We start from the raw sequence: 19,498 nt of genomic DNA on the forward strand, positions 1-19,498 counted from the left end.
GAAGCATCTAAATATACAGCTCAATAGCATTTTTCAAAAATTCTACTTTAACAATCCCCCTTCAATTTTCTCCCATTCCCTCTCCCCCTCTACAACACGGAAATCGTGGGGGTTCCCCGTACAACCTGCACTTGGGCACTATCAACACATCAACCTCACAGCGGCTACTACTACTCCAATGAACGTTGACGTGGATGAGGCCGATGTGGCCGTTCTTACGCAAAACCTAGCTAAGTCTAAGGACCTTTTCAATGACATCACCAAGCGTCTCCATTCAATTTCCACAAAAACGTCTCTGGCGTCCACCTCCATCAAGCCTGTGTTAACTGAGTTCAACACACTTACATCCAAAAAGCGCTCTGTGGAGGAGGGGTTGCTGCTTCTAAAAGATGTTTCTTCTTACGCTGGCCGTGCAGCCGAGTCACAGCGGCTTTTGACGAGTCCGATTGAATCTGTGGGTACGACAAAGTACCTCCAGTGTTTGCTGGATTCTTCCGATTTGGTACGCGAAATGAAGCGTGAAATTCACCATTTTGACAATGTGGTGGTCACGTTCGCCAATGTCGTCGATAAGGCCGAGCTCAATGTTGTGACACACTTCACCAAGTTGGTTTCTTCTGTGGGATTGGGAGGTGCTAATGTGCCCAAACAAACTGATATCAAGACAGTGCTCACATACTTTGCCAGCAAGGGCAATCTCAGAATGGCGCACGAGGCTATGGAGAAGGCGTTTGCTCGTCAGCTTACGCAGAAAATGGCCCCCTTGGAGGACAATTGTGTGTTCCAGAAAAGAGCTGCAAACATGCCGTACGAAAGAGGAAGCAACGGCGTGGCCTCGTACGTTGAGGAGCTCAAAAATGCTGTTTCTACCCTTCAAGGCGTTGCTGCAGAGCTTCTGGTTTCTGATACCCCGGTCGCCAGAAATACCGTGGCTCAGTATATGGACGATAGGGTCGCCAAAATCCTCAGTCTCTACTGCACCTTTTTGGAGCTGAGCGGCATCACGGGCCAGGATCTTGTTATTCTTGACGTTTTGGATAACGTGGCCGATTTGGACAATCACATTGGGAAGGTAGCAAATTGCAACTTGGGTGTGTGTCTGGTAGCTAACAAAGAGTACCACCGTCTTCTCAACATCGCCCAAGGCTTGCTTGCTGAGTGGGTCAAATACGTCGACGGCAGGGTGCATGCAATGGACAAGCTTACGGACGGCAATATTCCAGAAGTAGTGGTGGAAATCTTATCTAAAATAAGGCGTGTTACAGAGTACGATTCTTTGGCGCTTTTGCTCCAGGACATGAAACTTGGGTCTTGGCTCGATGTCAAGCCGCCTTTACAATTCATTTCAGTCTACACATCGGTGATCCCTGGTGCTGAAGGCGATGCTTCAGATCGTCAGGCTTTCTTGGTGTCGTCCTACATTCTGGACCTCTTGGACGAGCTCATGGTGGATCTCGAGATTCGCCTCAAAGACCAATCTGGTGACAACGGTCTCCGGAAGCTGACACAAGGTTTCATGCTTGTGAGGAACGTTGTTATGATCGAAACCATCATCAACCGACTGGAAGGTTTGTACACCAAGCTTGGAGTCATTGGCCAAGAGCGTCTCCAGCGTTTGAAGAACCGTTTCCTCAAGCTCTTCTTGGACGACTGGAATTACGCCTCGTACATCATTATCAGGGACATGACACAAATCACCACCATCAATGCCCAACATGGAGGCCAAAACAGTAACAAGGAGCGCGAGCAGGTCAAGGAGCTCTTCAAGAACTTCAACGAGCTGTTTGAAGAAGCACTCAAGAACTACGAGAAATTCAACATCCAGGAGAAGGACTTGCGGGCTTATCTCTCCAGCGAGATCAAGAAGCTCATTATCAATGCATACAACAAGTTGTACGATAAGTACGGCAGTGGAGAGTTTACCAAGAACCGTGCGAAATACATCAAGTACGACAAGGCCCAGTTTGAGCGGATCTTGAACGAGCGGCTCTAGAGAGGGTCCGAGAGCCGAAGCACAGATCCGAGCGACGTATTATCTAAAGCATCAGTCCGAGCCGGAATGTCTAAATGGCAGGATGGCTGCAAATGACACTTTAGCTATCCGAGATGACGGAAGCTATCCGAGGTTCCGAGATGGCATCCGGGCGGCAGGTGATGTGGCTATGTGCAGTATTTGACTGGCTACATTTGCGGCTCACACGTTCGCTGTCGGTTCGGAAGGCAGCGTCAAGGTTCGGAAGGCGCCAACTCTTGGCTCTAATCTATGCACAATACCAAGGTCTCGGCATTTTCCATGCTAACTGCGATATCTCCCTTGTACAGGGTCTGCTGTGCAGAGACGCCTTTCCCGAAGCCACCGACCACCCACATCGGAGTGGCATGGGGCCTCGGCGAGTGACGCTAAGGATATTGAAGGAGCCAAGAACGGCAAACACATTCCTTCTTGCAAGAAACACAAGACTTTTGATTGTTGCAAGAAAAAACATGACTACGCCCAGATGACATCTGCCAAGCTGCACCGGTACCTCCGACAAGACAGGTGTCACGAACGTGAGGCATTGCGGGCTCTTGGCTCTGGCGCGCGCTGCCAAGTTTGTGTGGTGAAATTGACGTGGAAAGCTGTCGGTGGGTAGGGCGCATTTCGGGTACCTGCACATAGCCCGCCTCTCTCACTGTGGGGGCATCATTGTTGCTGCACTCTAGACTATTTTGAAAGCTGGCGAGCTTTGACACATCCGACTTCCGAGGGTGAGAACAAGCGCGCAGCTGTTCGGCTAATTAAAAGTGGATTACCTCTGGTGGGTGCTTGGCATTAGGTGTCAAGAAAACAGGCCAGAACAAATAAAATATAAACAAGCTTTCTTGGAATTTCTTTTACTGCTGTTACTAAACAGACTTTTATTTTTCTATTTTTATGGCTTGACGTTGCCCGCGGTGGCTTCTCGGGCGTTGCCGATTCCGCTTTCGCCCCATGGTACTGACAGCACGATACCTATAGCTGTGCATATGTCACAATTTAGACTTAAAGGGTTTGGGCCCAGGCCTGCAGCCAAGCCTCGTGCGACTTCCCCTTTTAGGGCTGCCGTTCGGCACATAAGCGTGGCGGCATCTGTCAAATGTGCCAAGGACGCTGAACGTGACCCAGGGTCCCGCGTCTCAAGCGTTCCTTGCCGTAGCGGGGCGTCTTCGCTTAGAAGAAAGATCAGATAAGTTTCCGGATGATAAAAGAACAAGATATGGGTTTTTAAAACGCCGACGGAGTAAAACAGGTGGTGCTCCGTCTCGAAACGGAGCGAGGCGCTTGGCATCATGCAATTTCCGAGGGTCAAGAAATTTCGCTGCATGTGTGCATATCAGTTTCTTGGCATTCACAAGTTTGACACCTTGACACTTTGACATTTGCTTGGCTCATTTTTACGAAGCATCCGGCAGCTGCGCCTCTTCCGAGAAAGTCTCGGCAACACGTCATATTGGTGGGTTTCTTCCCGGGACAACGGCCTAAGTTCGCTATGTGCTGAACATGTCGATGTCCTGGACCTCTTGACCTGTCACCAGGGGCACGCTGGAAAAAATAGTAGGTTCGCGAGATCGAGGGGATCTGCATGGACTGCTATTATGCACTATGCGCAGGCGCTGCGGGTGTTTCCAGACAGATCTGCATGCTGCATAACGATCTCCAAGAAATTTTGCCTCAGCAATCATGTCTTAACAAATTGAACCAGTTTCTTGTCATGATTATAAAAGAGGCGCGATATCCCCCGTTTAGTTCGCCAGTCTAACGTAAGGACTTTTTTGCATACCAAATTTTGACACACTTCAACGCATCACCCCCACACATTAATAACTTAACCATGATGAATAACAGAGTCACCTTGCCTCCTATCTCGGACATCTTCACAAACAAGAACGTCGGCCCTGTGCCTCAACAACCAGCTTTTGCTCCATACCACAGACCCATGCCAGCTCCTGGTCCAGGCCCTCACGCCTCGCCTTATCCAGCCATGCCCGTCTACCTGTACCAGTACATGTACAACTCGCCTCCACAACACCACCACTCTCCTTACGGTGCTGCTTCTTATACCCCATACGCCGTGGCTCCAGCCGCCGGATCCCAGCATAGCGAGGCTGCTCCCCAAGGATCCTTGCCGCTTTTGCACAGAAACCTGAATTCCAGCGACCGTCGTCCTTCGGTGGCGCTGCCCACATCTCCAGGTTCGCCACTGTCAAAAGCACTGACTCCTGAAGCCAGCGGCTTGGCTACGCGGGCTAGAACTAGAAACAACTTGCCCAAGGAAACCACCTACATTTTGTTGAAATGGTTGAACGACCACTTGAACCACCCTTACCCCAACTCGTTTGAAAAAACGCAGTTGATGATGACGACGGGCCTCAACCAGCAGCAGTTGAGCAACTGGTTTATCAACGCCAGAAGAAGAAAGATCAAGGTTTTGCGCCAGAAACAGAAGCTGGCCTCCGCCTAAACAGGACCCTCCCTAGCTACAGCACACGACACGCATCGGGCGCCAGCTGGGCCGGATCCGGCTGGGCCCCTCTCTATGTATATTACGGTAATGGAACGGATACGAATACCTTTGTTACACGGTGTAGTTTGTGACACGGAACAACCCCTAAAAATTAGTTCCGATCCGCTGACAGGCGCGGCTTAGCGTGTGTCACTGCTGCGTCACGTGACCCGAGGTCCTGCCGGTCGATGTCAAAGAAATTTTCGTACAGGCCGAGGGCGCCCTGCGCGTCCTGCATGTGCCTTTGTCCTTGCCGGACGCCGCCTCGCCGCCTTACCGCTACACCAGCACAGTGTGGTAAACGGTGGGAGCAACAAATAGGGGACATTGTGGGTGTTCGGAGAAGGCAGCTTATATTATAGGGGTGTTAGGCGGCGGATTCTATGCAGGCCTGGCGTTCAAAGTTCCGGCACGGAGTCGTAAAATAATATAGCGCCCGCAGGACGGAGTGGAAACGGAACCAGCGGCCTGGGGCGGAATGTACGGGGCGAGGATTCCTCGTCAGCTGTACCCTTACGTATAGAAGTCTGATAAAAATGCTCAAACTAAGGACAATATTGACTTTCGGTTTTTTCGGCTCGACGTAAAAGTTGCAGTGTCAGAATGGAGCCCTGAGCACATTGAAACTGATGTGTCTCCTTGGCTACAACCGGTTATGAGCCAAAGGGTTCTGTCAAAGTCACCCCACGCAAGACATGGTCTCTGTCTTTTTATTATTGAAAATACAAATTATTATAACAAATCCTCTATCCCGTGTTTACCCCAGACTCGCCTGCTACGCACCATGATGGCTGCGAAATTGGATTCCACGCATCTGCAACGGTTACCGTCGGATGCCCCATTTGGAAGCGACGTTTTCTTGACTTTCAGCCAAGGCCACTTTCCGCCAATCAAGGTGGAACGGGTGGTTCCCAACGAGGGTTTCCGACGGGATTGACAAGGTGTCAAGTGGAGGTCTGGAAGGTGGATGATTTGGAATCTGATAGTTAAAGGGTATTCGGTGCATGGGCGGGTTGGTATTGGCGGTAGCTGAGCTGTAGAACGAGTTACTACTAATTATGTGATGAAGCTGTGTCTGATTGTTGCCTCACTAATTACGTGATAAAGCTGTGTCTGATTGTTGTCTTACTAATTACGTGATGAAGATGTGTCTCTTGTAATCATACTGATTATGTGATGAAGCTATATCTATTATTACCGCTGTTTATGCCATAAAGCCGTCTGATCCTCTGAGGCAATAGGGGTCGATTAGGAGCCTGGTGTCCACGTCAAGCCACTACGCTACAGCTTGGCATGTATCAGAACCGCCAACCACCAACCAGGCCCATCATATCAAATCTAAGCCAAATTCCAAATCCCATAATCCAGGCCAAATCTCCAAAGCCACCCATAAATTACAAATCCTCCAAATCCCCCACCACAAAACCTTCTTTCAGGGTCCGCTAATCCCTCCGATCAGGCGGTGGGGTGCTGGTATGGATCGGATGTCGATCCGACTTTAGAGGACGAGGCAGGGTGGTGCGTCATTCCAATGGAGTGATGTATGGAAAAGCTTGTCCAGGCTTGGGTGACGGCAAGATGTGCCTATGGTGTGGTTTCGGTGATCTCGGAGTGGGCTCACTTGCGGACATATCGCCAGTTCGGGGATTTCGGTCGGAGTGGCAGGAGAGGCAGGGGGCAGGCAGAGGGTAGAGAGTAGCGATTGGAGTTTTCTGACATTTTGAAAACTCTGTAAATGTTCTCATTTTGATATTTTGTAATGGGTGTTGTGGAGATGGTGGTGATAGTTGGTGAGCTCTATAGGTGAGGTCTACCATTTGGGTGCAAAAAGAGAAAAGTTTGGCTGGTGGTGAAAAACGGCTGTCAAACTGTCAAAACGGTTGGCATAAAGTAGAAGGCGGCTTTAAAGTGAATGTTCAAGATTGAAAATGAGAGATTGGCTGGGTCTACCAGTTACACCATCATTACTTCCAGGTACCGATACTACACCACCACCACCACCATCACCACAGATGAACCATCTGTCAAATTCGCCGATTATGACAAAATCAACCCCCCTACAACCGACACTCCATCTCAGAAAAGCTCACTTCTTCTCTGCCTTCGATCCTTGAAAAATAAAAGCCTTGATTTCCTCCTAACTATCCCTCCGTCAACTACTCATCTGCTTTAAACTCCCCCATTGAGCTAGGACCCTCCCACAGTTAACCTCCCCTCAAGCCCCTATTCGGCGTCTACGTCATCTCGCCCACTTCCCTGGCATACCCCATTTCTCTATTGTGCTTCGAGACGCTTCAACAATTGCTTAACACTTGTTACCAGGTCTCTCTCGCCTTGCCCAGCCTAAATCACACAATGCTGCCATGACAAGCACAACCAAGACGGCTGCCAAAATAGAACCCGCAGTTGCATTGTTCCTCGAAGCTTGGAAGCTCCATTGAGGCCAAGAAGAGCCAAGCCAGTCACCAAGGAAGTCACTCGGGTCGCATGAAAAAAGGGAAACGCTTTCCAAAGATTGGAATTTTTCAGGGATGGACCGCTTTGTGCTTCGAGGCCAACCCCATACTTTCAAGTATAGCCCAAGCGCAAAATGGGTTAGGTGCCACAGCGGTGTCAGAATTAGGGGTCTTCCTCACATGAGCCAAGGTTCAGGCTTCTCTGTCACAATGAACCGGAAGTCAGAAACAAAGCCGCCTTCATGTCCTTGGCTTGCTCTTGGCCAGGGCCTGATTTGTGTCAGATTCTCGAATGCCCAGATATGCCTGTCAATTGTCGAGGTTTGGAACTGGCTACGGGTTTAGAGGTTTCGATTTTTGAAAAGAGCCAATGGAAGAGCTGGCTGGTTGGATGGTTACGTTTCCGATGGTTACGTTCCTGGGTTTTTCCGATAGTGTAGCAGCCTCGGGGTTGTGTCTGTTTTTGTGTAACTGTGGGTATTAGCCGTTGTGCTGAAGGAGGAAGCGTGGGTTTTGCGCTCCGTGATCGACGATATTTCACAACTCAACGTGGGTTTTTCCAGAACTCCATTTTGTGCTTTTTGTGATTTCGGTATTTTGCTCGTAACGCCCCGAACCTGCTTATGCCTGATGCAATTGCCGAAACCTTCCGAGGCACCCCGATAAGACATAGCCGAGACACCGTATTGAGTTTCGAGGGTACCTTTAGCCACCTTGCATCGTCACTGTGTCCCCCACAAAGCTGACACTGATATGGCGTGTGCTTTGCGTTCTGCCGCAATACCGGTTGATAAGGTTCTATTTGTAAGCAGCGTGAAACGTAGGCTAGGTAGGCTGAAACGAAGGCTGAAGGAGTCTGAAACAGGAGAGCGTGTTTCCGAAACGTGGGCACTTACGAGAAGACCACGCCGTAGATGCCCAGCAAGCTAAACGTACGGAACCACCTCAGATTGAAGCTGGTTCCGGCTGCTTTGTGGTATCTGACTAAGGCGTGCTTGCATGTCAGGGCGTCCTTTCGGAGCCGGATTGGGGCGGTTCCAGACGGTGTTTCAGTTTGGATTAATTAAGCACACCTGCTGGGTTTATCATGGTGAAACGATTGCGGACTTTGGAAGTGTTGCTGGAGGTCTGGATCCAAGGCGGCGGTTAAGATGATGACTAGTGCTTGGGCGTTATTGGCTGATCTTTCGGGTTTATCTGTCTTGGGGTCATAGGTGAGGTGCTTTTGGGGTAAATGTGTCAGCTCTCCATTGCTTAAAGGTGTTCCTAAGGATGGAGAACACCGAAGGATGGAGAATTAGTTCAGCTGAAGGTTAATGACGATTGCTGAAACGTTTTAGCGGGTACCAGCAGACTCAAATTTGTTTTTGATTGGGTTGGATTAGCTATCGTCGAAATACATGTTGAAGGTCATTTCAATGAATGTTTGTCAAATCCTTCTGGCACAGCAGGGGCTTCACTAGTTGAAAGGTTTCGAGTCAAATTGACCACTCCGTCCTTTCCGGGCGTTACTAGCCACATCGCTTCTGCACCTCTCTTTAGAAATTATCCCCACCAGACTGAGCCATAAAAACCTTCTCTGTATCCGATTTCAAAACGAATTTTCCATCCTGGCGTCCAACATGAACAAGCAATTGATTCTTTTGAAATTTCTGCTCTATTTTTAAAAAGTCCTACTCTTGTGCTCCATTCGCTTCCTCATACAACCCTCTAAATGGCTGCAAAGTGCATCGCATTCTCCACATCCCGAGTCTCCATCAACAAACCCCACCAAACCTCCAAAGTGAAAGAACAAAAAACCATAATCCGTTATTTTAATCGATCCACCCCCTTCAAAAATCAAATTCCCCAAAATTGCCCATCCCCCAAAAACCCACACATTCTTCACCACATCGTCTATTTTCCACCTCATGCGCGACTGTTTACCTTTCAGATCCAACACCATGTCTACAGCAGATGCGTTGATCGCCGTGGCCAGCACCATCCTCTCACGTGCCGAGGGCCTCCTGATGACGGAGATGAACAAAAAAGGAAGAAAGTTCAAATACGTGAACGACGCTTTCCAGAGAGTCCAGGAAGAAGACAAGCACTTGATCATCCACCCACAAGACCTTGACGAGGGTCTTTCCACGATCCTGGCGTATGCTATTTTGCAGGGTATAGATGAAACGCTTTTTGAAAGGTTTCCAGATGTCTGCTTGGCGATTGTGGGTGCAGCTGGCGAGATAGAGAAGAACGGCTGGTACGAGGAGGAACACTCCTCTGTGATTCCATACAAACAGCTGAAATTCACCTACACTTCTGAAACAAGACAGCAGGCCATGGACTTTGCCAAGGGCGTGAAAGAAGAACATTTGCAGCATGCCGTTGTCGTTTTGTACTGTGCTAAGCTCTGTTTCTTCCATACAGATCACCACATTGGCAATAAGCTAGACGATCCGTACATGAGAGAGTATGTGGAACAGAATTTTGGAGGAGAGGCTGCACAGCTGCCCGAGGTGATTCTGGCGTTGAAATCGTTCGTCCACTGGGCAAACATCAAGGGTATTCTCTGGAAGTTGAAGGTGCCTCATTTGGACATTGACGAGGGCTTGAGAAACAAGTTTTCGAGCTTTCCTGACCCACCTGAAGAGCTATACGATGTGGTCTATAAAAGGTACCCCAGCGGGACCTCCAAGTACCTGCTTATCCGGAAGTCGCTTGACATCATGGCCGACTACGACTACGCCAAGGTCATTCCGTTCCCCGATGGACCCGAGTACGATCTTCACTGGATCTTCGATCTCTGCCACAAGATCGAGTCAGATCCTATCAGATATCATCTTCGTGCATCGCTGAAACGCTTGTGTACGAATCCCGTGAACCTCAACGACTTGTCGAAGGAGCACAAATCACAAATCCAGACATTGCTCTCGTTGGTCAGTATTGTCCTCAATGTGTTTAGGATCGAGGAAGGCGAAACGCTTCTTCTGAACCTGAAGATTCCGCAGTTTGGCGACGACTTGATCGACGAGTATGAAGACTACTACAACAAGCTTGTGGACTTTTTGACCAAGATCGATGAGTACCTCAGTAAGGGCTGGGGCGCTGACGACATTGTGTTGAGGTTGTACAACAGCAACACGAGAAATATTCACGATGAAGTGAACCGCATGAGGGACGCTTTTTCCGAGGACTACGAGTAAGTCTGCCTTCAGGTCACGATCAAAGCTGGCCTAAGACCTTCTTCCTGAGACGTGGCATTCTCCTTTCAACCTCCAGATGCCGAGTCTACGGCTGCGTTTGTTCCCCACAAGGTCATTACCATGATCTACAATCACGCGTTGATGTTGCAATCACCAACGACATCCCAAGACATTCACTGAACAATCACCCAAAAAAACTGTCTTCCCCTAAATTATACCACACCCACTTATGCAAGCAATATTACGATATTTATTCCCACGTTGCACGGTCGCATGCGGCCATTTTCAAGGTTGTCACCCAACACACATTTTTCTTCCTGCGGAACCATGGCTGCAAACCGTGACTTTGACAGGGTCCATCAACCCCACATTTCCCCACCATACTCCGAATTCCAACCTTCACGAAACTCGCTAAATTCCAATTTCAACAAAATGCCCTGCGGAATCCATGACTTTTTTCGGTGTCCCCTCCATCAGTAGCTTATTCGAATATCCCACGATTCCGCGACCCGCCGATAGCCGCGAGTGTTGGTCACTGCGCTAACTGCCTTTTTGGGTCCGGCCTCTTCGCGCCCTCCTACCGTTAGATGCTATTGTCTCTACATCCTGCCGTTAGAGTTAGTGTCTGACAAGCTTGTCCTACCTCCTCCTGTTGCTCCTCAATCGTTATATAATTACGACCTCCCTCGCTCCATTCCTTTCCAATCGAAATGCCCCACAACGCACAAGAATACTACCTTGACAGGCTTCACGACCTGCCCTCTATCAACCACACTAGAACAAAGAATGCTCAAGCATGGAAGAATCTCTTGGCTGAGCAAGAATACGTCGAGAGAGAGTTCCTTCTTTCCAAGGCTAAGATCACCTCCTCGAAGGTCAACCGTCTCTGTGTGTTTGCCTTGAAGAAAAAGGACTCTGACACTGTTGTCAGCTCCATGGAGGTGTTGATCAGGCAGGCCTGGCGCTTCAAGATGGAGGATGGTTCTGTTTCGATGATCCCAGTGTTGAGCGGCTGCATTGGTGCCGTTTACACCTACCCAGAGTATAGGGGCAATGGGTTTGCCGCCTTGATGGTGAGCAAGTTCATGGATGAGATGAGAAGAGATGAGTACCTCGGGACTGGCGGTTTCACGTTCCTTTACTCCGAGATTGGCGAGTACTACGCCAACCATGGTTTCAAGTCGTTTGGTGTGCCAATCGCCAAGATCCCTCTTCAACCATCTGCACAGTTCAAGCTCCCTCAAGGTGCCTCCCTCGTGGAGTACCACAATTTTGAGTACCTCTTTGCCCATTATAGAGACCACTTTGCTGCCGAAATGAGCGCCAAGGTTAGTCAGGACGGCGTGGAGCGTATCACTGTTGTGCCCACTGCTGATTTCGTGGACTGGTTCCACTTGCGGGCCAAGTTCCTTTCCACGCGGATCTTTGGCTCTAAAGGCACCAACTTTGACGTTTGGAACGACTCGTACGAGCACATTGTGGGCCAATTGCAAGACGTGACACCCAAATATTTTGGCTTGCGCCTTGACTGCCCCAATTCAGGCAAGCTTATCGGCTTCATTGTGTGGACATACGACTACGACTACTCCAAGGAAGACGAGCACTTCCACAACCACGCAACGGTGCTCAAGATTCATGTGAACACCCCAGAGTTTGATAGAGATACATATACTTTGCAGCTTCTTGAGCTCGCCAAGCAGTACTTAGAACTGCCCCACGAGGAGGAGCCCTTGAAGAACTTCACTCAGTTGATCGTGTGGGAATCAGAGCTTTCTGAGCATGTACAGCACGAGATTGTCAAGAGACACGGCGCCGACTTGCACTTGGATAACTCTTCTAGAAGTGCTATCATGTACAACAACGATGCTGACGACGAGAAGTTGAAGCTGGGCCAAATGGTTTGGGAGAACAACACGAAGCTTCCTTGGTTTTAGCTTTGAATGAGTAAATTATTGCACAAATGTAATTTTGTCAGTGTTAGGTCAATGAGATTTTGCAACCAAACAAGCAGAATTCAAGTATGCACCCGTACACCACAGTAGTTCTATGAAGTTCAACGCCATTTGTAACTTAACCTAACCTTTCTGGCTGTTGTGGAGGTAAGATTTTACTTTCTTTTATTAAGCAGACGATAATTCCATAATCATAATCTTTAAAGTTACATTGTACACATATTGCGGATCAGGCAATGGGTGATTTGTGTTAATTGTAGAACGAAGGGCATATTTGGCGGGGCTAGAATTAGCATGGTGAAATGCTCTTGTCACTTTCACTGAAACGTTCAACTTTCATTTCAGAATTTTTCAAAATTGGTATTTTCTCTTCAAGTCTGTTTTTGCATTATGTGTAGCCTTAGCTTTTTGGGTGCGAAATTACAGATCCATCGCTGGCTTCAGGTAATCCCTGATGAGATCTTCACAAAAATATTGAATATCAAAAACATCTCAAGTTGATAAAAGATAATTTCGTGTAATTCAAGTCCGCAATCCCTAAGACTACGTTTTGGAGGTTCGACCGTACTATCCTGATACAGCTATTGATGGGCTGCTCTCTCCTCTACGGACCACATTCAAGCTACGACAAGCAATTTAAGTAACAACGTCAGATCAAAAATATCTTCCGGAAAATAAAAGAATTGTAATTCTTTGACTGCAATCTACATGGTAAACACCCTCTGTCTGGACTTTTTCATGATGCACACGTGACCCACATACAAGAGGGAATCTTCAGGAAGCTACAACTACAACATGGAGCTTCTTCCCGAGGGTCAACAGAACGCCGTGGAGGTGTTGTGGGAGGACCAGCAGAAAATCAACAAGTTTTCCTCGCTCATATACAAAAAAGACGCATTGAATGAACGCCTTGAAAAGTTCAAGACAGAGAAGGAGTACATCGACGATTTGGCGTTGGAAATTGAGCTTTTAGACGAGGATGAGAAAATCCAGTACAAGATTGGCGATGCGTTCGTTTTTTTGAAAGTTGATGCTGCCGTTGAAGCCATCAATAAGCAAAACGAGTCATTGGACGGCCTGATAGAGAAATTGTCGGACGAGATCGACGAGATTGAAGAGCAGCTAGCGCAGTACAAAAAAGACCTCTATGCCAAGTTCGGCAACAACATCCAGCTCGAGCGCTGATATTACGTATGTACATTTCCTTCCCAAAATATAATTACTCCAGATCACTCTCCTCCTCGTAGTCAGGCATCATGTCCTGAAGCATCCTGGCTTCTTGATCACTGGGCTTTGCTTTTTTCGCCACCAGCTCCTCGGCCTCCGAAGGTCGTCTCTTTTCCTGCTTTGGCAGCGATCCTGGCGATGCCCTGTGTGGTGGGTGCTGGTGATGTTGTGATGGAGGTGGTGCATGATGGTGAGCCTGCTTGGCCTTTTGAGCCCGCTCGTATTCTCGCCTCTTCCAGGACTTCTCGATTCCCTGGCAAGCGTCTTTAAGTTCCTGCTCGGAAACACCGTCAGCTATACTATGGAGGATTTTTTCGACAACGGAGAAATGGTTTCCGTTGGACTTGTCGTTACGGAACCGAAGCATCTCCCAAAATGGTGGTTTCAGGATCTTCTTTCGGCACTCCACAATTCGTCCTTGCAATGGCTCGTTGAGCTCTTTTAGCTGTTCCCAGTCCTCATCGAGTAGGTCTAGCTGAGCAAACTCTTCGTACTCTTTGGCGCCTTTCCACACACTCAATTTGAGCTCCTCAGGTTTGCTGTCATAGTCCGTGTATGTGGAATCCGGATCACGCGGGTCCATATCCGGGTCTTGGTATTGTTTGAAAACCATGTTCATCTTGAAGTCTATCGTGTTTTCATGAGCAGGTTTCCATTTTAATAGCGTAGCGTCGGTACCAAAAATGTATGGGGTTTCGGCACAGGTGAAAATAAGGCCATCTGACTCGTGGAATAGCTGGTCTTGCATCGACAACACCCGGTTTGCTCTGTACGACAGTTGCATCATCTTGAAACTGACCTTGAATGGGAAATCCGCAGCATTCACAATCTCCGGATGACGAGCCTTGAAGCTATCAAAAGGCTTCATAACATGTTCTGTGATATAGCCCAAACGCTTAGGTAGAGGTCTGTTGGTGACGTCTTTTTCGTTGACAACTAGAGCATCAAAAATGCAGTATCGAAGAAATGGCTCCAGGACATTTTTTGTTTCCAATACAAGCTCGCCATCTAGAAGAGTACCATGGTGGAAAGTCTCTCCGTTCTCTTCCTTCACTTCAGATGGAAAATGGATCCCCGGAATGTGGTAGAACTCATTTTCTCGTGTCACTAGAAAGACACCTTCACCTCTGGCATTGTCATGCACTAGAAAGAGTAAACAACGCAATCCGTCAGATTTTTCACAGACAAAGTAATCCCTGTTCTTCAATACCTCAAGGTGATGTCTTTCGAACGACACGGGCTGGGAACCCGGGAACTGTGTATTTCTTCGTTTGAGAAGGTCTGCGAGCATGAGCCTCAACTCATGAAGTTCCTCGCCGGCCAACTTTGTGCCAGGAATCTCCGGCATGTCCCGGTCACCAAGCTGAAGCATGATGGATTTGAACGAAAGGCTTGGATTAAATGCAGCCAGCTAATGGCAATAAGATGATGTTGTTGATGAAGAAACGAGCCTGCTGAAAGAACGGTGAACGCACGTGACCAAAAACCAACTACACCCTCACCACAAAATTTCGCTCAAAGTGATCATGGACCGCTCCACGTTTGGAGCCTCTGGTTGCTTGTACACCTGCAGAATGTGGTCCAGGGGGTCCTGAAGGCCAAAATGCTCAGCCCTGATTGGCTCGTTGAGCTCTTTGGCGAGTTGGTCACCTTCAAGCTCAGATTGGTCTCTGTCAGGGTCGTCGTTAAGGTGGCAGTTTCTGCAAATTACAGCACTGGAGTTCTTAGGAGAAGGCCACCATTTTGGCGAAGCGCCAATCTTGCAAGAATCGCACGAAAGTTCCTTTCTCTCCTTCTCCTTCTCCTTCTCTTTTCTGTATTCTGTAGGAGCTCTGAATTTTGCAGCCATTTCCTCCTCTGTCTCGCTGAATTTTTCAACCATCTTCATGTAGTTTTGTGCTTTTAGTTGAGGTCCCGTACACCTGGAATTGGTAAGTCTGGCAATGTCCTCGATGAACAACAGCATCAAAGGTTTGAGCTCACCATTGAGCGTCCTTTTACCCAACGTTCTCATGTTATGGATTGCACCTCTTTGATCGTGTCTAGGACAAAGAAGAACAGGTTCCAACTTGCCTGCCTCGTCTCCAATGTATGTGTTGGTGTTGGATTTGGAGATCTTTTGAGGCACAAGCTTGAAGCCAAGTTTGAAGTTGTTGGTGTCCTGGGCACAGGTTATGTGGAATTTCTCGTCCAGGTCCTTGCAGCCATCACACAGAATCATAGCTCCACTGAGCGACTTACAGATGCTGCATCGGCTGGTGTAGTTCTCCAAAAACACATTGGATACACTTTCAACAGCACAACCCAATTGCTTCGTGCTCGTGGAATTCAAAACCTCCTTAGACACAAATGAAGGAGTTGACACATTTCGGAACGAGATGTGGTTGTGTGAAAATAACGCACAGAGTAGATGTACCCACTTTCCTGAGTCAAGTACTGGCGTGAGATAGTCAGGCTTCACCAATGGCGAACCCAAGATCGACATCTCGTGATTCAGCTCATTTGCAAGACAAAGGCAGCAAGAGTATGTCGTGGTATAATGAGGACTGAGATCGTTCACACATGCATCACAAAGCCATTGCTTCACTGGTTTTTGCTTTCCCGAAATGCCGATTCCAGCACAAGATGCATGAACATTGACACCACAATTGGAACATATCAACATCTCAAGCAAGGAGTCATCCTTGTCGTCATATTCCATGCAAACACAGCAGTTCCTGTCATTCACAGAGAATGGAAGCTCAATGTTGGCCTGTGAGGGGGCCTGGAATGCTTGCATGAGCAGCTTAAGATCAACCAATTGACGGCTTTTGAATGTCGTGATAAGCTCGTAGAGCATCTTTTCATCAAGCTTGGAATACAGCTTTTTATCGACTTTGACAAGAGGACCCGCGGAGGCCGAGACTCTGTAGTCCGAATTGAGAATTGGACTGGCCACCACAGAATCGGATGAAGATACACGTTTTTGTCTCTTCTGTTTTGGTGGCTGAACGGATGCATCCTTCTCCTTGGTTTCCTGTTGAGTCCTCTTTTTGTTTGCCGCTGTTGTGACCGTCTTCTTAACATCAGGTTTCTCTTTTTGTGGAGCCACTGAGTCCTCCTTGTTCTCTTCTTTGACGGGAGTCTTCTTTCTTGGCTTTGGTTTGGTTTCTGTCTTTGCAACGCCATTGGTGGATGTGAGAGGCTTGCGTTTTTTCTCAGGAGGCTCCTCTTGCTTCAATTTTGTGTCCGCCCTACCATTTGCACGCTTTGTTGTGGTAGGAGCGGCTTTTGTGCCATTATTCGAAACCTTTGTGGATACTGCTGCTGGCTTGGGTGCCCTAGGTCTTGCAGCGGTTCTAGGCAAAACGATATCAGGAAGTGTCGTTGGAGAGGGAACTGTGACATTAGCAATTGCAGCGACTCGTTTAGAATAGCCATTCTGTTCTGGCTCCGTAGTGACCATTGGAGTGTTGAGAATCAAGACTGAACTCTCGCCTGGTCTAAGGCTTTCAGGGTCATACGAAAGACCTCCGCCTTCCATTTGAGCCTTCGACAAAATCCTTTCGGCATCAGCAACCAACTCAGCCTCCACTTTCTTTTTGTATCCTCCAATGCCTCTCGTGTTTCTTCTCTCAACCTCATGAGGGTCTTCCCAATAAACAGCGTAGCGTCTCCAAAGTTTAGCGCAACGGAAACATAAACCGTGAACGGCTTCAGGATCAATGTCGTCGGCCTCAATACTTTCGTCGTACTTCGTGTTCTCATCAAAACCTGTGATTCGGAACCATTGAGTGGATCTGTAAGTCTTACAATGCTTGCAGCGGAACTTACGTCTCTTGACCACGATCTTCTCGTTTTCGTACGAGGAATCGTCGTCACTGTCAATCATGTGGTCCATCTCTTTAGCTGGTTTTTCTTCCTTGGTCGAGCTCAGCTTCTTCTTTCTGCCAGGGAAATTGCCCCAAATCTGACGACCTCTTGGACTCTTCTTCCATAAGTAGTAGAATCTCACGACCATTGAGCAGGGTTGTGACTTCACGAGCTTGTATGTGGGGTAGAGCTCACTTCCATTCTTCTTGACACCGTTTTCGAAACGCTTGATTTCTTCAGCAGAGAAAGTGGGTTCCTTGAGAGTGGCTCTAGTGAGTTGAGAAACTCTCTCCACTGCAGCCACAGCATCACCTTTGCACTCCAACCAAATCTTCAAAATTGCGTCCACAAAATTAGGCGAGGTTGGGTACATGTTGAGCCGCTGGGCAATGGGGTTGCAGGCCCTCACGTAGTCGTCAAAAGTGGCAAAGTTATCAGCAACATCTTCTTCTCTATTTTTCCATAGAAGTGTGCAAGTTTCTCCGTCACCATCATCGACACCACGTTCGACATAGCCCTTAGGCCGAGGCTGAAGCCATTGAGGATATTCCTTGGGAGGCACGTCCTCGAACTCTTTCGGAAGCGGTAGACTCTTGGTTTCTTCTTCCACTGTTTTCTTTTTAGCCCCTCTTTTTCCTGGAGCCTTCTTTTTGCCGTTTTCAGCGGCTTTGGGGTTATCGTAGTACACTATGGGGTGGTCGATGTACTCGGGAACGTTCGAGGCTTGGTACTTTGGACCCAAACTTGTGGATGCCCTGGGGTACGGAGAACGGTCATCTAGATCGACAGCGTCCTCAAGACGAGTGTGAATACCCAAGTAGCGCATGCTCCACTCCTCCTTGAGCCTTCTGTCCTCTACAGACAAATCGGCATCGTTGTTCAAGAAGTCCTTGGCCATCACCTCATACTTGGGGAGGGACACCTCAGGCGACTTTCTCGGCGTTTCCACTGGCTCCTCGGGAGATGAAGGGATGTGGTCGCTCATTTCGGAGATTTCCTTCTCGTTGGACGATCTGTTGTCGTGAGAAAGCATCACCATCTTTTTGCTCTGGTACTCGAGCTCGTGCTTCTTCGTACAAAGCGCACAGGACCAACTGAAGCCTCGGCTGGGTTTCTTTAGAAGCGGAGGATCAAGACAGAGCATGTGGAAGTGCTTCTCGCAACCAGCACAGGTGACCAGCTCGTTGGGAGCACACCATTCAGAACAGACGTCACAATGAGAGCTCAGGTTGGACTCAAAGTTGGCGATAAACTGCTTGCTCCGCGAGGGCTCCATGAAGATGAACTCAAAGCGCTTGTTGAGTGCAAGGATGTAGTTCTGACTGTTGTTGGCTGTGTTGCTGACGTACTGGAGAAGCAGCGACGTTTTGATGATATCGTAGAATTTGATCATGTAGCGGTCGAACAACTTGTCAAAGTAGAAGCAGTTTGGAATCAGGCAGTAGGCTTCAAGCGGCAGCATGGGGGTACCTTCTCTGGCGAGTTTTGGCGTCGTATCGATCTCCAGCTTGTGTTTCACCGTAACAACGCCCCTGAAGCTCTGCAAGGGACACGTATCGCTGTGCATGGAGGCGTATAGAAGACGAGAGTCCAGCGTATGCTTGGAGATGTCCCTGGGCCTGTAGAACCACTGGATCTGGAAAACAAAGAGAGAAGCGTCCACCAACGGGTTTTCGCTCTCCTCCGTGGTTTTCCGTTTCCGAGCAAAGCCCATGACCCGTCCAATGTAGTATGGTTCTCCTGGAGGCTCACTCACCATGTAGATGTAGTCACCTTTGCGTAGACAAAAGTAGGGCTCCTTACGGCGTCTTGACGTGGGACGGGCCAGAGGATCCTCAGGTTCCCGTAAGTGAAAGCTGGGGTGTTCGGGACAGTATAGGCTCTGTTGAACCGTATCCACATAGGCACCGTCCAAATTGAGCTTATTGGAAAAGAAGTCCCCCGGACCGACAGGCGGCTGCCAGTTGTACGGTAGTTTACCCGTAGAAGCCGGAAGCGGCGTTGATTTCTTTGGTTTCCGACCGGAAGCAGCCAGTTTCGGGGCCACAGCGTGAACATCCTGGTCCTCCAAAAGAGGCTCTGGAAGGGCATCCAGGTAGTTCTTGTTCCCGGCGCCTTTCCGCCTGGGTCGTGTGGTCATGACGAAGGATGTGGAATGAAGGAAATGAAGAAAGGTCAGCGGCCGCTGGTCGGGTTTGAAAAAGACAGAAAAGGTGGTGGAGGGAAAGTGAGAAATTTGGTGCGTCCATGTCCAACCATATCTTTCAGAGAAGGCAGTGATGATGTACGCCGGCGGGGCGGGG

The 19,498-nt window shown here is 48.6% G+C and overlaps 7 protein-coding genes across 7 annotated transcripts; 5 read left to right on the forward strand and 2 right to left on the reverse strand.

Annotated features, from left to right (window-relative positions):
• Positions 1-178: 178 nt before the first annotated feature.
• On the forward strand, positions 179-1,993 carry EXO70 (GTP-Rho binding exocyst subunit; the record flags this gene model as incomplete). The annotated part of the gene is made up of 1 exon (XM_024858957.1): positions 179-1,993. The coding sequence occupies one exon, from the start codon at positions 179-181 to the stop codon at positions 1,991-1,993; it is 1,815 nt and encodes a 604-aa protein (XP_024713044.1).
• Positions 1,994-3,851: 1,858 nt separating this feature from the next.
• CUP9 (transcription factor CUP9) lies at positions 3,852-4,481 on the forward strand (the record flags this gene model as incomplete). Its single annotated transcript, XM_024858958.1, has 1 exon — positions 3,852-4,481. One exon carries the CDS (start codon positions 3,852-3,854, stop codon positions 4,479-4,481), a length of 630 nt encoding a protein of 209 aa, XP_024713045.1.
• Positions 4,482-8,922: 4,441 nt separating this feature from the next.
• On the forward strand, positions 8,923-10,164 carry C7M61_003622 (uncharacterized protein; the record flags this gene model as incomplete). Its single annotated transcript, XM_024858959.1, has 1 exon — positions 8,923-10,164. One exon carries the CDS (start codon positions 8,923-8,925, stop codon positions 10,162-10,164), a length of 1,242 nt encoding a protein of 413 aa, XP_024713046.1.
• A 710-nt stretch (positions 10,165-10,874) lies between these two features.
• Positions 10,875-12,098, forward strand: C7M61_003623 (uncharacterized protein; the record flags this gene model as incomplete). The annotated part of the gene is made up of 1 exon (XM_024858960.1): positions 10,875-12,098. One exon carries the CDS (start codon positions 10,875-10,877, stop codon positions 12,096-12,098), a length of 1,224 nt encoding a protein of 407 aa, XP_024713047.1.
• Positions 12,099-12,911: 813 nt separating this feature from the next.
• C7M61_003624 (tubulin-binding prefolding complex subunit) lies at positions 12,912-13,301 on the forward strand (the record flags this gene model as incomplete). The annotated part of the gene is made up of 1 exon (XM_024858961.1): positions 12,912-13,301. The coding sequence occupies one exon, from the start codon at positions 12,912-12,914 to the stop codon at positions 13,299-13,301; it is 390 nt and encodes a 129-aa protein (XP_024713048.1).
• Positions 13,302-13,335: 34 nt separating this feature from the next.
• CGT1 (mRNA guanylyltransferase) lies at positions 13,336-14,715 on the reverse strand (the record flags this gene model as incomplete). Its single annotated transcript, XM_024858962.1, has 1 exon — positions 13,336-14,715. One exon carries the CDS (start codon positions 14,713-14,715, stop codon positions 13,336-13,338), a length of 1,380 nt encoding a protein of 459 aa, XP_024713049.1.
• Positions 14,716-14,841: 126 nt separating this feature from the next.
• Positions 14,842-19,335, reverse strand: C7M61_003626 (DNA-binding E3 ubiquitin-protein ligase; the record flags this gene model as incomplete). Its single annotated transcript, XM_024858963.1, has 1 exon — positions 14,842-19,335. The coding sequence occupies one exon, from the start codon at positions 19,333-19,335 to the stop codon at positions 14,842-14,844; it is 4,494 nt and encodes a 1,497-aa protein (XP_024713050.1).
• Between the last annotated feature and the right edge of the window lie 163 nt (positions 19,336-19,498).

Source organism: Candidozyma pseudohaemuli (genome assembly GCF_003013735.1).
Source record: "Candidozyma pseudohaemuli strain B12108 chromosome Unknown scaffold00009, whole genome shotgun sequence".
Classification (NCBI taxonomy): domain Eukaryota; kingdom Fungi; phylum Ascomycota; class Pichiomycetes; order Serinales; family Metschnikowiaceae; genus Candidozyma; species Candidozyma pseudohaemuli.